At 44.5% G+C, this 16,749-nt stretch overlaps 2 protein-coding genes across 3 annotated transcripts in view; one reads left to right on the top strand and one right to left on the bottom strand.

Moving 5' to 3' along the window:
• SIK1 (salt inducible kinase 1) overlaps positions 1–4,172 on the bottom strand; it is a 312,481-nt gene extending 308,309 nt beyond the window's left edge. The window contains exon 1 of the mRNA XM_088530652.1: positions 4,117–4,172. Within this exon, the coding sequence (XP_088386778.1) occupies positions 4,117–4,164 (48 nt within the window). The 5' untranslated portion in view covers positions 4,165–4,172. The remainder of the gene's footprint in view (positions 1–4,116) is intronic.
• AGPAT3 (1-acylglycerol-3-phosphate O-acyltransferase 3) overlaps positions 1–16,749 on the top strand; it is a 315,407-nt gene that overhangs the window by 297,274 nt on the left and 1,384 nt on the right. The window contains exons 2-7 of one of the 2 annotated variants that reach the window (XM_088530661.1): positions 4,117–4,340; positions 9,434–9,603; positions 9,831–9,992; positions 11,979–12,132; positions 12,578–12,680; positions 15,508–15,583. In XM_088530661.1, the coding sequence (XP_088386787.1) occupies positions 4,163–4,340; positions 9,434–9,603; positions 9,831–9,992; positions 11,979–12,132; positions 12,578–12,680; positions 15,508–15,583 (843 nt within the window). In that variant the 5' untranslated portion in view covers positions 4,117–4,162. Of the gene's footprint in view, positions 1–4,113; positions 4,341–9,433; positions 9,604–9,830; positions 9,993–11,978; positions 12,133–12,577; positions 12,681–15,507; positions 15,584–16,749 lie in introns of both variants that reach the window. The other variant, XM_088530660.1, reaches the window with a different exon arrangement.

The following is a 16,749-nucleotide window of genomic DNA, read 5'->3' on the forward strand; positions in this document are numbered from 1 at the left end:
AGGATTTTTAATATGAATGCACGATAATGCAATAATGAGCATAAGTGGTAGAATGTGTTATCATAATGGCTTCACTCTGAATTCCTAAAGTAGCAAAAAAGTTACTGAAGCAGGTAAGGTAAAGTAAACCAGAGTTTAGGGTGAGCGGCATCACATTCAGAGCAAGGAAGTTTTATAAGCGGAGATAAATTTGTTACCGTAGAGTGGGAACAGCTAGAAAACTGAAGGAGCAGGCTTGGGGAAAAAAATAAGGACAAAAGCGAAGGATGTGACAGCGTCTGCAGCAGCTTCTGTTGTTGTCAGGCACGTGAGCTGCCGCTGGGCCAGTACACTGGAATCGGGACCAAATTCCAATGTTGTGTTCGTGTTCACGCAAGCTCATGAACTTCAGAGGATTGCGCATACGTGTCAAGGCTAAGTGACTAAAGAAAAGCAGAGTTAGAGCTGGAAAGACATACATACGCAATTAATGGCTTATTTTTTCCTCTTGAGCTCATAAATAGATATGTATTTCATGAAATGGCTGTAATGTGCTTAGTGCATATATTGCCTCTGTTTTTAACCTAATTTCTTAATGAAATTAAGTGAAATCATGTTCTCTGTCATCCTGCCTCCTAATGGGTTTTGAACTTGGTGGCAGATTTCAGCTACATTTAACAGCATGGTATAAGCCTCAAAGCAGCTTAATCGTTGGGAGCTTCATGGATGTAGAAAGCTGGATAAAAGAAAAACGATATTACTCCTAAATGAGAGATGTGCTAATGCCCTCATAAGCATTGAGTCAAGATCCAGGAGAGTTAACAGCCAAGACGTGAATTAGAAGAATTTCTGTAACCTGACCTTGGAGGGGGCTGAGGAGAGTTGAATAAATAAGTGATGGAGCTCAGAAGGGTACAGAGCAATTAAAACCTTTATTGTGAGAGAAGATGAAGATTAATATTATGAGGAATGGTGTGTTAGGAAAGTAAAATGACCCCGCAAAGCGTAGCACTAAACGGCAATGGAAATGGAGCCCTTGGGTTAGCTCAGAGGCAAAGCCCGGCTCAGTCCCGCGGCGCGGCTGCGGCAGGTAGGTGCTACGTGAGGAGGTGCAAGGGAGAGCGCTGGTGCTGCGGGCGCTTCTCAGTGCCACTGTGCAGGAAAAGACATGGGGTGTGCGTGGTGAAAGGCCAGGGTCGTGGAGCTGCAGGGTGTCTGGGAAAGGAGGGGAGAAAGAGATGTCACCAGCAAGACCTGTGTCCAGGGTATGTGTGTACTTCAAAGAAGAAGAAGGGAATAGTGCTAAGACTTGCTGGCTTAAGCTAAGGCAGATGTTTGCTTGATAGGCACTTAGCTGTTGTTAATATCCATCATATTAATGATCATTAATTAATCATTACTGTGATGCAGCAGCCTGGCTTCTCATCCCAGCAAATCAGCCTCCCAACTGCCCTCTGTCCCTCGGGCTGTCCCTGGGTTGCCTGTTTCTCTTACATGGGCAGGACTGTGGAAAAGCCAGTGATTTCTGGGATAAGATTAGCTTTTAATCATCCTGAAAACTAACTGCTGTTCAGTGAAGGATTGGCAAAAGGGGCACTGTGCAGAATGTGTAACCAACATAGAAGACAGAATAATTGGACAGCAGGATTTATCACATTTAATTGATCCTTGTCCGTTGCAAGAGGAAAATTGAAGCAAAACAGCTGTTCTTTACAAAGCAGTTGGACAGACTCTGTCCCCTGAAGGTGCTGGAGAGGAACCAGCTGATGTTTTGGCTGCTGTCTTCAGTAATAGTTGTGAGGCTTGCGGCCCCCAGATTCTCGGGGGAGCAGTGAACACCAGTGCAGGCTTGAAGGCCACTCCGTTCAGAGCGAGGAAGCCCGAGAGGTAACGTGCCGCAGTGCCCCCGGCTTTCCCGGCGTTGGATGTGCCCTCTTGGGTCTGTAGGGAGCCAAGTCCTCCTTAGCTCGCGTGAGAGACGCTGGAGCGCTCCTGGCTTGTTCAAAGCAAAGACGTGCAGGCAGAGCCAAAGCATTTTGCTAGGTGGGAGCCTCTGAGGAGAATACCGGATGTTTCTTCCTCCTCATGACATTGCTGTGGGCTTTCAGCCTTGCCAGAAAGGGGATGAGTTGTGGGTTAGAGGGTTGTAATTGCTGATCTAACACTTAGGGTGGACACGGTCAGCAGCAGCAGAGCTGGTGTCGATGGCTCCGGAGAACACAGGTGGCGTTTCCGGAGATGCCTCTCCGGAGCTCCTTGCTCCTTTCTGGTTTGTACCGCTCCTTAGAGAGAAGCGATGGAGAGGATGCCTCCGCTCTTGGAAGCGACAAATTTGATGCAGTGACTTGAAGAACGTCCCAGGGCGAAGGGAAACACTTGGGCAGCCACGTGGGAGCGGGAAGGCCGGCGGCGCGGCCGCCTCCCGGCTCTGAGTAGAGGAAGTCTTCGTGAGCAGAAGAAACTTTGTCCATCTTTCCTACAGAAAAACCTTGGGGCAATTTAGATTATTCACTGTAAGTTTAATTTGAGCGTATTCAACTTTATTTTTGTGACAGGCACAATAGTTGCTATGTTAGAATACTCTTCCCTCTGTAACATGCATCTGCAGTAGTTAGATTATTAACGATAAAAATAGAGTCAAAATGTGCCAGAGAGAGTGAGACGTTCTGCGTCTTGAAAGGCAGCTCCCAATTGGTAGGAGATACAGTGGGAAAAAAAAAGCTCTTCCAAGTAAAATTGCTGTTGAGTTTTAAAAATAGTGTCATAAGGTTAGCAGGTGGCAAGCGAAGAAGGTTTGGGTCCTCACAGCTTTTATTTTGCTCAGACGTTGGGAGCTTCTACTTCCTGTAGAGAGGCTTGGCTTCCCTAAGGTGTTCCTTCCCATCTCCAGGTTGGTTGGTTGCTTGTGACACTTGGGAAAGCCGGGCGTTAATTCCTGCAGCAACCATGGACTGACAGTAGGGTCATGCCTTCATTTCGTGCGAGATTTTGAGGCTGTGGTTTGACTGCAGTGTAAATCTAGTTTTATGGTTTGTATTACCAAATGTGTCAAAAAGATGAGTGCCAAATAAGGTAGTGCCTGGAATTAACTCAATCTAATGGCTCATTTAAAACACCTTTTTGGGGTTAACTTTGTACTAGCAGGGTTTGTATTGGATCAGATGCTGTCTGTTAAAGCTCACTTTATGCTGAATCAGTTACCGTCCATCCAGCAGCACCTCGTGTAAATAAGGAGCCTACTCTGAGTTAGGTGCTCTGGCTAATACAGTGGAAAAAAGATTGTGCCAAAATCTTTTCTAGATCAAAATTGTGCTGCTGTGGAGCCAGAGGTTTTTTATTATTAGGTTGTGTTATTTTCAGACTGGCTGAACTGTTTGTTCATGTAACTGTGGCCTGAGAAAGTGAGAAGTTTGTTGTGGCCTTGGGTTTTGAACCTGGAAATAGCTCGTTTCCATTTCCATGCTCCAGTTTGCTGGAATGATGCTCTGCACCTACGACTGCTCTTTCGTTATGAAATTTGCTGCAGGATGGAGAGCCTGCGCTACACATGGACCACGGTGCAATTCTAGCACAAGTAAATGTATTAGAAAGTCCTTGTAGCCGCAGCAGCTCTGCTCAGGGTTCGATCAGAGGTCTACGGTGCAGCAGGCTGAGGGCGTCACTATATTTGCAAAGCTCCAGAGGCTCCATGTGCCACATCTTGGGGTACAGAGGGATAGCTCGGGGTAGGACTAAGCAATAGGGGAAGCACTGGAGCCAGAGCGCAGTGCAGCTTGATCAGTGCTTGGGGCTTGACTGGTTTGGTGCAAAAGCACAGGTCTGTGTTCCTCCCAGCGTTAAGTCCTGCTAGAAAAAAGTTTGTTTGAAGAGCGGTGTGAAATTCATCTTCAGCAAACAATAATATTTTCAGTGGGTTGCCAATTGTAAATAATGATTCTTTCCTATTTTTGAAAGTGATTTGCACTATCAACAATTTATCATGTGAAGACCTGAATGAAGGAGCCCTGGAAAGCTGAGTGCTGTTGGTTTGAGTTTCTTTTGCAGAAGTTGCATGGACTGTTTCAGTGCTCTCATCATGCCTCCTCAGAGTTTGCACATCCAGTCTCAAATAGCTTTTCTTTCTTTCTTTTTCAGGACAGTTATTCTGAGTGACGGCCCTTGCAAGCGCTTCTGAGTGGTTATCATGGGCTTCATTGCCTTTCTGAAGACCCAGTTCATAGTTCATCTCCTCATTGGGTTTGTTTTCGTTGTGAGTGGACTGATCATTAACTTCATTCAACTATGCACGCTAGTCCTCTGGCCCATAAACAAGCAGTTTTATCGCCGAGTAAACTGTCGCCTTGCCTATTCGCTGTGGAGCCGTGAGTATGCCTCAAGGAGACGTGCGGGAGCAAGGGGGCTGTTTTTAAGTGCAAAAATAACTGTGTTTATATGTTCCTGTTTATATGTATGGCTTTGGACATGAGGCATCAATGCGGCCCTGTGGCCAAGGCAGCTGGCAGTACTTTGGGCCCCGCCAGGCAGAGCGTTGCCAGCAGGATCCTCTGCCCTGGGCTCCCCAGCGTGAGAGGGACAGGGAGCTCCTGGAGCGAGCCCAAAGAAGACTAGGGGGCTGGAGCATCCTTCATATAAGGAGAGGATGAGAGAGCAGGGCTGTTCAACCTGGAGAAGGTTTGGAGTGTCTTATCAGTGAGAACAAACATCTACCGGGAGGGTGTCAAGAGGGCAGGGCCAAACTCCTCTCAGTGGTGCCCAGTGATAGGGCAGGAGTCAAAGGGCACAAACTCAAGCACAGGAAATTCCCCTTGAACAAGGAAAACAGGATGTGGTCCTGGGCAACTTGCTCTACCTGACCCAGCTGGAGCAGATCTTCAGAGGTCCCTTCCAGCCCCAGCTCCTTTGTGATTCTTTAATATGTATTTGAATGTGAGTGTGTGTTTGTGTGTGTAGGCATAGATGTATTTACTGCCACACACACAAGAGTTAGAAGACTAATAAGCTAGTAGCAGACTTTTTTTTTTTTCAGAGAAGTCCAAAGCAGCCATGACTTACTGAAATACAACAAAAACAATCTCATGTTACTGGTGACTTCGACTTTTGACTGTGATTTTGATTTTAAAAGAAATGCAAAATAAAGTTCCCCCCCCGCCGCCACACACACACACACTATACCTCAAATGGTAGGAAATTGCTGATTCTGTTTCAGACCATCTTGATCCTGTATTAAGTGCGTTAAGGGCCTGTGTTAAGTGATGTGAGGAGGAAGGAGGAGTTCAGAGACAGCTCCGTGTTCAGCGTGGGTGCTGTACTGACCCCTGGCTTGAGAGCCCACGTTGCCTGTCTCTAAGTGCCCAATGCAGAGGGCTTTATGGTCTGGCCGTGTGACAACTTCACAGCCCTTTTGTGCCTGTGGTGCCTGCGTGTGATGCCAGTCTCTGCTCTTGCGGGCAATTTTCCTCTGCCTGTGTGACAGGCCCCGTGAGTGGGTCTGGGCTGCTCGTCTCTTGCAGGTCTTCAAAGAACTTCCTCGCTGTGGATGTTTTTTTTATTTTTCCTCCTTATATGGCATAAGAGGGTATTGGGTTTCTGAAAAGAGTGTTTAAAAGGCTCCTTAATCCAAATATCACCCTCTTTTTCAGTGGTGAATCATGTAATTTGTTTCTGTTCTCTGTCCTCTGCAGTGCACATGGCCACCCTTCTCGGTGGGAGCTGCTGAGTGCTCTGGGTAAATGAATAGGCATGGAACGGCTGAGCCGTCCTCTAACGGGCACCCGTATTTTCAAATTATGGAGATGAAGCACCTCCAGCAAAAATCCTCCTAAATATCCAGTTCAGTTGCTTGTTAAGCTTGTCGTTCTCGTCCTTCCTGGGCTTTTTATTCCACCTACTTGGACTGTTGAAGAAGCACAGGAGAAAGGAAGCCGAATCGAGAACGGCAGGCAAGCTGTCAGGAGAAAATGTTCAGTAATGGAAGGATGTGTGTATAACTAAAACTAGCATGGTTGAAAGGGATGTGTTTTGCTTGCAAATAATCCCTAATGGCCTTCTAATAAACTACAACCTAGTGTACACTGAAAATTCTTGTTGCACAAGTAGCCCGGCTTTTCTGAAGATTTGTACTGCTCGTGCCTGTGAGGCTTGCAGGTTTAGACTCTTGATTTCTCCAAGTTAGTACTGGGTGTACAGAGATCCCATTTCAAATACTATTGTCTGTCTGTTGTATACACTGAAAAATCCTCTACACTGTTGTTATAAAAGGTTCAGAAAAGTTGAGCAGGTGATTGGATTGCACTGAGAATAACCCCATGTGTGTAGCCTACTCTATAAATTAAATGAGTAATAAATTAAACTGTGAAAATGAATGTGAATGTTACATGGGTCAGAACAGTGCTGATAGCCTGTAATGGAAGCACTGACAGACCATGCTGTCCAACTGTGATTTATAACAAAATAAGTAGGCCCTGGAAATGCAGTGGTTCAAGTGCAGCCATTCATAATACATATTCTATTACATGGAAGCCTTTTGGCAATGACTCTGTAGTTTGTTTTTCTATTCTAGAAAGTATATTTTGGTCACGAATTTAAAAATCTATATTTTTAGGCTGATAACTTTCATGCCAGAGCTCTGTTTATCATGGTTTTCTTTATCAAAAGCTGCTCTGCCAGCCTGGCAGAGGAGTGTGTGTGCTGGAATAGACACGCAGGTGTGCCTGTGTGCCCACATATCCTGTGGTCTAGAGAAAACAAGGCCTTTTGCTTACTATAGCTCATCTCAAATATGTGAAGTATTGCTTCCAAGCTGTTTATGAAGCAAACGGCTTTATTTTAGGGTAGTGTTAAGCCGATTAGCCCATCATAGCACCTTGCAGAGCTCCTGCTGGGACCGTGCTGGGGTAAGTTGGTGCTGGAGGTTTCTGCCAGACTCTGCACTAAAAGTGAACACTTCACATGTTTAATTCATGAAGGAAGATCTATATTCCAGGCTTCCTCACGCTAACTCTGTTTCAGATGACTCATGCATTTGGGTAGCGCAGTTTTAGTATGTTTAGCTGAGTCTAGTCGCAAAGACCTCCCAGAATCTTGGTGCTTTAAAATGACTGTCTGTAGCTTGCAAAGAAGCTGGGAGATGAGCCATGCCTTTCTTGCCTTGATTTTGTTCTCAAATGGCTTGTGAGGCCGTAGGACCATTTGCTTTGGAGTTTTTGTTGGGATAGGGAGCCCAGGAAGTGTTTTGGTTGTAGTGAGGTGGTGTTTGACCTCAGCGACGGTTTGCACGAGCTGGCAAGTCTTACTCCTCCTTTGGGTAGGAGGGTAGCCCTGCTGGAGCAGTGACAGGATCAATGCCACGCAAAATAGCTATAATCCCCCCCGCACACACACACACAAAGGAAAAAAAAAATAAAAAGGAAATGAACCTCCTCCTTGTTTTAATTGCATCATTTATCTGTACGCTTGTAAAAGGCGGTTTGTTTCCTCATATTAATTCTCAGGCTCATCAACCTGTCTGTTCCAGTATGAACTCTGGCAAATCTCTAGCCGAAGCTTCCTCTGCTATTTCAGAGGGACTGATGCAAGAAATGCTCATGCACCAAGTCATCAGCAGAATTTTTCTCTGATGTTGAGGAAGAAACACATGTGTAGCTGCATTTTCTTGTGGAAAATAGAATACAGGTGTAGGAGATACTGGAGATGTTAGTCCTCAGGGTGTAGAGAACAGTGGAAAGGGAGATGGCTCAGGGTGCCCCGCTGAGTGTCGCCTGTTCCCTGGAGCACCTGCAAGAGCGCAGCTCTCCTGTGGGGATGTTCTCCCTGCCCTTGCTCCTCTCTGAGTCAGGCTAGTTGAGGCAAGGCAGGTGAGCGGTTACGTCATTCCCAAAGGACACAGAGCTAAAAAGGCATCACAGTAACCTCTGGTTGGTGTAAGCTGTTGTTCTTTTGACTTCAGTTGACAAGGGTTGTATTCTCTTGAGCAACAACTTGCAGAACTTTCTCCTGCTTCCGAATCAGTGAGTCTTGAAAAACTCCTAGAGGATAATGGCCTGGTAGATGTGCAGGGAATGCAAATGAAATAACTAGTGTTGAAGAAGCTTTGTCTGCTCATAGTATTTTTTTTTTCCCCGTCATTTTTCACCTAATGCTAAGTTTACTTTCTCTCTGCTGTGGTGAAAAATGGGACCCATTTCTACATAGCAGTACAGACGGAGCTTACTGAGTTGGGATCCTGCTGGTCAGAAGCCCTGTGCAGGAAGAGCCAACTCCATTGTGCAAAACCAGGGCCTTCTCGTGCGCAGGCTGAGACGCACAGGGACGCAAAACTTGAAGAATGGAGAGGACTCCTTCCAGTCTGATCCTGCAAGTTTGTCACATGCAGGAAGAGTTAAAATTCAGTTGTGTCAAACTTTGGCAAATTTTTATTGCTTCCATAACGCATTAAAATGAGACAATACCAATGGGCTGGAGCTTGCATGGAAGCAAATGTTCCTGCTGGGAGGATGAACTGCCCTTGGAGCCCTAAGAGCTGTTCTGTGACACCCGTAATGACTTCTACCTGCCTGATGGTACTGAAATTAGAGAAATAGGCTAACCAAAGCAATTACATTTGTTGCGTGCACAACTTAGGTAGCGTTTTGGTTTTTTTATTAAGAAAGCGGTGAAAAATCAGCATGGGTAATGAAGGAAATGTACAAGGGTACATTTGTGTACCCTTGACACTTGTGTGAGTGGGAGAGACTGGAATAGTGAAAAGGTGGCGAAGACTGAGGGCAAGCGACTCATCTCATTTCTTCTCTTGAAGGCAAAGGAAGGAGGGCAATTGCTGTTCCTGGCCTTGCCCAGTTATTTTGATAAATAGCCTGATCTTCTGATGCTTTTGATTCCATGTGGATGACTGTAATGTGGGGTGATTTAAGTCTTGTGTTCTAATGCCAAACTGTATCACAGAAGGTCTATGGTATCATATCCATTTAAAAGCCCTTTATTGGTCTGTTAGCTCCATAAAGCTTGCTCCGTGCTGAGTAAAAACATTAGGCTGGATCTCTGCATAATTTGTTTTCCACCTGGGAGAAAGCGTACTTGTCCAGTGGAGCAATCAACAGCTCAACAGTCTGCTTTCAGGCAGTTTTTTGTTTGTTTGGTTGTTTTTTTTTGGTGCTCATGATATTTCATATCCAGAATATACTGCCTAAATTTGTTGCTGTTTAAAACTTGCTAAATTACCCAGGACATACCTATCTAGTGCCCTAATTACTGCATAAGGATAGTGGTGTTATTTGATCTATGGCTGTCGAAGCTTTCCTTCCATCTGCAGTGGTTTGGATTGACAAGGTGAAAGTGGTGTCGGGAGTCAGAAGAAGTTGGCATTGAATTGGGCTGGAGATGAAATGCTACACATGGCACAAGGGGTTCTGCAAGCATCCCATCTAACTCACGTCCCCGTCTCCATCCCGTTTGCCAGAGTTAGTCATGTTGCTGGAATGGTGGTCGGGCACAGAGTGCACCTTGTTCTCCGACCAAGCTACGGTGGATACCTTTGGGAAGGAGCACGTCATCATCATCTTGAACCACAACTTTGAAATCGACTTCCTGTGCGGCTGGACTATGACAGAGCGCTTTGGAGTGCTGGGGGTACGTGGGGCCGGGAGCGTTCCCTTCACCCGCAGAGCTGCGTGTCTCTCAAACCCATCCTTGACTCTGTGTTCAACCCATCCAGTGCCTTCCGTTTGTTTGCATTTGGGTTTCCATATGTAGCTCTATTAGGTCTCCAATATCTTAACCTTAATGTTTTCTGTTTGGTCTCACTGTATAAATCAGCAAATTACACTTTTGGGTTGTCATTCTTCTTTTTCTCCAAGAGTTCCAAAGTTCTTGCTAAAAGAGAACTATTATATGTGCCCCTAATCGGCTGGACGTGGTACTTCCTTGAGATCGTCTTCTGCAAAAGAAAATGGGAAGAAGACAGAGACACAGTAATTGAAGGATTAAAACGCTTGTCTGATTATCCTGAATATATGTGGGTAAGTGTCAGGGGTAATATGTGAGTAAGTGTCTTTCACCCAGAGCATCAGCAGTGCTAGAAGCGAAAGGGTGAAGGAGGTACCTACGTGGCACAGCAGCCTTGTGTCGGGGGAAGTTCAATTTCCATGTAGCCAGGGAAAACATGCCTTGTTCCAGGGTCATGTTGGTCAGGAATTGCTCTGTTGGTTTGTGGTTATTTGGAAGGCAACTCAGGCTTCCATAGATTATCAGAAGCTTGAAGATGATTTATAAACCAGGCTTGTAAAATGCTAGTTAGTTTAGACAAAATTATGTCTAAACTTCTTTTGCCTTTATTCTTTTGTTTAGAAAAAAAAAATAGCCCATATTTAACTACTGTCTATATAACCCTAAGCTATTTTTTCTGAAGTAGACTAAAAGCGCACAAGCCATGTGGGTATTTCTTGTTTTGCTTTGTTTTTTCTTGGAAAAGTGTGTGTGTATTTTGGGAGAAGGTTTGACCAAACCATAGGTTTTGATAGGAAGTTTTCGTGTTGGTACATACTTTGATCTATAAGATTACAGATTTCCCACCAAGTCTCTGTGCAAACAGATGGCGAGCTTACACTTGGTTTTAAAGCTTTGCTTTTCCTTTTTATTTTGTCATTATTTGAAATCAAGGGTGAAACATCTGTGGTTCATTATGTGCAAGGCCATTAGATTTTACTGCAGTAATGCAGTAGGATAATCATCCTGTGAACCTTCTTGTAGTTGTGCATGCAAATGTTTGATAAACTTACTGTTTTGCAGCACGTGCAATGTACTGCTTTTTAGCTGATAAAGCATTAAGTGGTTTTATTTGTTAATTTTAAATAAATTTCAGTGTTATCCTGTAGTTTGTCAAAGTAAACAATGAAATGGTAAGCTTTGACTAGTATATAGTGCATGTGCCACTTGTGATGTTTAAATTATTACAAAAATATAAATAATAATAACCTGGACAACATATTTTAGGCTACTTGCTTGAATTAACAGGTATGCACATAATTTAATATACCCTCCTTATTAGTTAAAAGGTAAAAGCCAATACCAATAAAAAATGCCAAGACTGTGTTTTTTACATTTTAAGGGTTTTACTATTGAAAACCAAGGACCAAGTATCTAGGGAAAACAGCTAAAAAAAATACATAAATGCAAAACATAGTTAGCATGGATTATTTAAATTAAGGCTTCCTGCTTGGTAATTTAAATCATGATCGAAATTGACTTGAATAAACAGGTTTCCTAATTTTGCTGCACGCAAATGTCACCGTGGGCGCTGGGTGCGCAGCCTTCCCTCCACCCCCGGGACTCTCAGAGAGTTTTGTCTGCTCCCAGCGTTGCTTCTGATCTCTCCTGCAAGCAGAGCAGAGGTGCTGTGGAGGCTGGAGAAGGACAGACCCGTGTTTTGTGCTGTTTGAAGTCACAGTGGGGGGATTTCAGTGCTAGTAGTTACTCAAGGTGCAGCCAGACTGGTGACCTGGGAGATGAGGTTTAGGAAAGGCACCACTTCTGAACACAACCAATACAAGTGCTGGAAAAAAGTCTTTCAGGCAGGTCTCACTTCAGATGAGTAATTCTTGTCATATACAAAAAATTTCAAATGAGGGAGGTAGTGACTAGAGTTTTCTCCAGAGGCTTTGTTTGCTGATATTTGGATTGCTTCTTCTGATTTGCACTCCAGTCTACCAGCAGCCAGAGCTCTTAGAAATTTTCATTTTTGCAACTGAACATGTCATGGATAACCATTTGGGCTTTTGTAGGCTTAAATTTGGGACCCGTGTTGTTAAATTTAAATATCATCTATTGTGGATGAGGTGTGAAGTGGTGTTTGTGCCTGATACACAGTGAACAAATCAGGCAACAGAAGAGTGTCTTCTCTGCACGCTCGTGCCTACTTCTGTATTTTGCAGAACTTGTCAGGGTTCTACTTGGGTTGTTCCTGTGATCGCAGGTTATCTTTATTTTCTCCTTTTGTCTTACTCCAGTTTCTCCTGTACTGTGAAGGAACTCGTTTTACAGAGACAAAGCATCGTATCAGTATGGAGGTAGCTGAATCCAAGGGGCTGCCGAAGCTGAAATATCATCTGTTGCCCAGAACCAAAGGTTTCACCACTGCTGTCCAGTGTCTCAGGGGAACAGGTATTTTGGCAAGCTATTATTTGTTCCTAGCTATTATTGTGTTGCGTAGCACGGTCTTGTATGCTCTGCTTTTCATTACATCCGTTATGATTAGTGAAAACATTCAGTGTATTAACCTTAATCTGTGCCACATAGCTTGGAGATCAGCTTTCAAAAATAATAAACTACTCATTTATGCCACTGTTGCCTAGTTCATCAGGTCTTGTCATTGGTAACAGACCGGCTGCATAGATGGGCATGTCGGGTGGCTGATGCAGGTAAAATATGTGAACACAAAATGGTGTCTGAAAGACTCTGCTACCTGACCTCATTAGTGCAGGGCTTTCATGAGACCTGGTTGCTGTCTAATGCAGAGATGCCGGCCACATGGTTGCTAGAGATGCTGACGTAACAGCCATATTTTCTTTCTTTTTTTTTTTTTTTTCCTTTTTTTTTGGGGCAACAGTTTCAGCAGTGTATGATGTAACGCTAAATTTCAGAGGAAACAAGAACCCGTCTTTATTAGGAATTCTTTATGGAAAGAAATATGAAGCAGATATGTGTGTAAGGTAAGCATATCATGATGGAGGTGAGCCCTAAGATGCCTGTTCTGGCAAGTTGAAGTGTATTCAAAATCTAGAGGGAAGTGTCCTCTGCCATAGTCCCCTTTCCATGTCTTTCAAGTTTCTCTGCAAATCACAAAGACCCTTCTGTTTTTTTCCTTTGCTTGTTTTATTTTATTTCTGTGCTTGAAAGCCAGTGACATCACCCAGCAAGACAGAGAGCACTGGGTAGATAGATTTCTGAGTGATGTCCGCACAGTCTTTCCAGGGTCTCTGCAAATTTTGTGAAGCCAGGACACTTGTCTGCTCTTCCCTGTCTCTGCTGGGAACAGAAGACCAAGTGTTCTGTCCCCTTCCCAGTCCTTTGTGAGTATGTACGTGGTACAAATGGCCTGTCCAACAAGAGCAGTCTGTTGTAATAAGGGTTGTAAAGCTCCTTACTGTGCCAGTTTCTCTCTTTTCTCACATGGTTCGATTAGCAGCTTAGGAGTTAAATACTACTGAAATTCAAACACCATGTGAATGCTGTGCTTCATTCCTCACAGTTGGGCTTTTGCCTAAAAGAATGACTCCTGACACCTCTCTCCACACCACATATACACATGCTCACATGCCTCGACTTTCTCTTGATTTCTGCTTGTTTGCTCCAGCTCTGCCCCTGTCCTTGTGACCATAACAGCTTTGACCTTTCCTGCTGAATTTCATCTTTTGCCTTTGGTGCTTGGGCTTGATGAATGGTCTTGTTGTTCTTTTGGTAGCTCTTCTGACAGCTCATCATTTGTGCTTTTTTGAGGGCTTAACCCACACTTTGGCAAACAATGAGGTTGATGGTGTTTAAAAAAAAAAAATAAAAAAAAAAAGGCAAGAAAAGTACAAACTGCCGCCTGCCCCACTCGCCCACCGTGACCTTGGGCCCGTGTTCTGCAGTGCCTCTCGCTGTCCTGGGCTGCATCACAGCAGAGCCTCGTGGGCCAGAGGCTGTGGGGAAACCCACTGATCCTCTGCACTGCCTTGGGGCAGAAGGGACAGTTCTGAGGGCAGAGTCTAGCCCGGGGGAGACCGAGTGCTGCAGCCTCGGGAAGGACGTGTGTGCCAGAGCTGCTCTCCAGTGCTGCACAGCTTCCATGAGATTTTGGTCTTTCTGATGGAAAAACACCGAGTGGCTGTATCCACTTAACCGTCCTCCAGCTTGCTGGCTGGGACGCCAGTTGGTCTTATGTATTGGAGAGGTGGTGGGAAGAAAGAGGAGCAATGTACTCTTCAATAGTCCTGGGTTGATAAAATTCTGCTGAATAGCAATGATATAGCCAGGTGAAAGTACTAATTGTGCTCTATTAAAGAAAATGATGACTCTGTTGCTCAGATAATTCTCACTTTAGATTGTGATTGTGGCCTGAATCAACCCTTTCAAGATAAAAAACCTTTAAGCATAAAAAATTATCTCCTTTGAGGAGGATGCTATGACATTGAGGAAATTATTTTCACAGCCTTTTTGTTGAAAATTGATTGTTTCCTTAATGTGCTGAGAATCTTGGCTTAGATCGGAGAATGGAAGTGTGTAATCCCATGTTTTTAGCTAAAAGGAATATGCAGTTACCCGCACAGAGGTCGGGCAGAAGCTTAGCCTGTCTGTAGATGATCTAGTCTTCCTTCTGACTGGCTCCACCAGAACAGAAATGATTATCTAAACTACCAGATGCTCTTGCTGTGAGTACCCTCTTGTGGTGATCTCAATAGAGTGACTTTAGCAGAGCTTTCAGCAGATGACTGCTTGTCAAGCTTTTATTGAGCATTAATTGAGTGGCTCCTCCCGTTAGAGCTATTAAAGGGAAATCTGCAAGGAAAAAATAGTGTTTGGCTGGTTTATGGGCATGCAGAAATGTATTGGAAGCTCTGCAGCATTGAACTGGGCCTAATCCTTGGCCAACCATCTATGACTTTTTTTTTTTTTTTTTCCCCTGCCTTCCCCCCCAGTAGTGTCTTTCTGTTTGGCTCAGTGACTCGCCAGCTGGGCTACTCCCTGTCCCCTCTGAGGTTGCCACTTGACTGTGAACAGTTGAACCTTGCTGGCTTTGGCTTCTCAAGCTGAGCCCTCCAAGGAAGGTGGCCTACAGCGCTCCGCCGTGCGCTGCGCTGACATGAGCCTGGCTGTTCCCTGTTCCTGTGCTTGTGGGTGCTGGGCGCAGCAAAACGCCTTCCCCTGCTCGCGCAGACTCGCGGGGGTCAGTTTGTTCAGCCAGAACCTACTCCCAAGTGAACGGTAGCAATAAGTTTTATCTGGGGTTGCTGTGCCTGGCCTCCTCCCAGAGATCATGGGCTTGCGCTCACCACTGTGCTGTACGAGAGGACCAGGAATTTAAAAACAAGCAAACAAACAAAAAAAACCTTCCAATCCCCCTAAAGTGTTCTTTTTTTTTTTTTCCCTCTCCACTAATAAATTATATTTAAGTTTATCCTGGCTTTTGTCACTTGTAGTTTTGTTTGTTTTTTATTTGTTTTGTTTTTTTTTCCCCGGCTCTGGGTATATGAGTGAGAGTTCATTGGGATTCAGCTGGTGATGGCTCCACTGAGGGAACAACAGAGTTTTAATGGGAATACTTGTTTTCCTCATGTGCTCTGAGACTGATGGGAGACTGTGCAGTTTCTTTTGGGGTTGGAATTTGAGTTTTTAGGTGGAGAATCAGGGTTTGGTTAACTCTCAGGTCTTCTCCACACTTAAGAACTCCTAAGCTTGTGCCTGGTGTTGAGTAGAAGATCTTCCCCAGAAGAGGTTGTAAGTCAAATACCTGGATTTTTCTTTAATTCTGTTTTCTGCCTCTCTCTAATAAACCAGGAGATTTCCTCTGGAAGATATCCCTCAAGATGAAAAGGAAGCTGCAAACTGGCTTCATAAGCTTTACCAAGAAAAGGTAAAAGGCTTTGCTTTCTTGCCTTCCAGGGACAGTGTGCCCAAGAACTGGGTGATGCACACTCTTCTATTGGAGCGATTGAGGAGATGGGAATGTTTTGTAAAAATTGGCAGTCATTCCTCAAATTGCTGGGCGGAATGGTTCAAGCCAGCTCCGGGGAAGCCCTGTCCTTGTGTCCTTGGCCACATGGGGGTGGCTAGTAAGTAGGTCTCAAATTGCAAAGGAACAGTATGGGATTCAGAGGGAAACACAGGCCATGGAAGACTAGTATCCCTCTATCTTTTTGTGTTCTTCAACTCTCTGGTGTCTGTCATGCATTTCTAAAAGCTCCACTTCCCCTACAGATGATTTTAGCCACTTGAGAAGAATGATAACAGTATGTGAAGGGCAGCTACTCTCGACTGTGAGCCACAGTTGTCCTCCTTCCTTTCTGCTTTCATTTTCCTGCTCTTGCTTTCCTTCTGCCTCCTTGCAATGTCTCCGCAGTTGTGTGACACGGTCCCCAAGATCTGCTGCCAGAGACCAGCGTAGCCCATGGTCAGAGTATCTTTAAAGTGCTCAGAGCTTTTTCTCATTTTTTTTCCCTTAGATGGTTAATTTATTGATGACAGTTTTAAGCTCTGCACAGAGAGGAAGGAAAACTGGACTTCAGGTTGCCCAGCCCTAATGCAGGCTTGACTGGGGAACTTTAAATGTGTATCTTGATGAAGGTGGTGGTGTTGTTGGTTGTATCTCCATTCAGCTCTGGTGTCAGATGGTTCTAGGGGAAGAGATTGTTATGTAGGGGGGTATTTTATGTGTTGATCTCATGGTGCTAGTGATCCATTATAACTGAAATCTTCAAAATAAAGGAACATCGTCAAAAGGATGTGTCTTGGACACGCAGTGCCTTGAGCTTTTTAGCCCCTCATAAGGGAAGCTAGAAGAAAAATAACTTAAGTAGGGGGAAAAACATGAAACATAGCCTTGCTGAGCCATCCTTTACAAATTTCAGAAGCTTCCCAGGGCAAACTAGTTGCCAGTATCTTTGCTTCATGTTAAAATGCTGTTTGGGCTGTTTGTTTTGGGCTTTACCTTCCTCTTTTGGCTGTACACGCAGCAATTTTCTGCTGTGCTTTACTGAATTGTGCTGATCTTTCCAAAATGAAAACAGGAAGAAAAAGCAT

The sequence above is a fragment of the Tinamus guttatus genome, unplaced genomic scaffold (genome assembly GCF_059628265.1).
Source record: "Tinamus guttatus ecotype Peru unplaced genomic scaffold, ASM5962826v1 Tinamus_guttatus_pri_ptg000384l, whole genome shotgun sequence".
NCBI lineage: Eukaryota > Metazoa > Chordata > Aves > Tinamiformes > Tinamidae > Tinamus > Tinamus guttatus.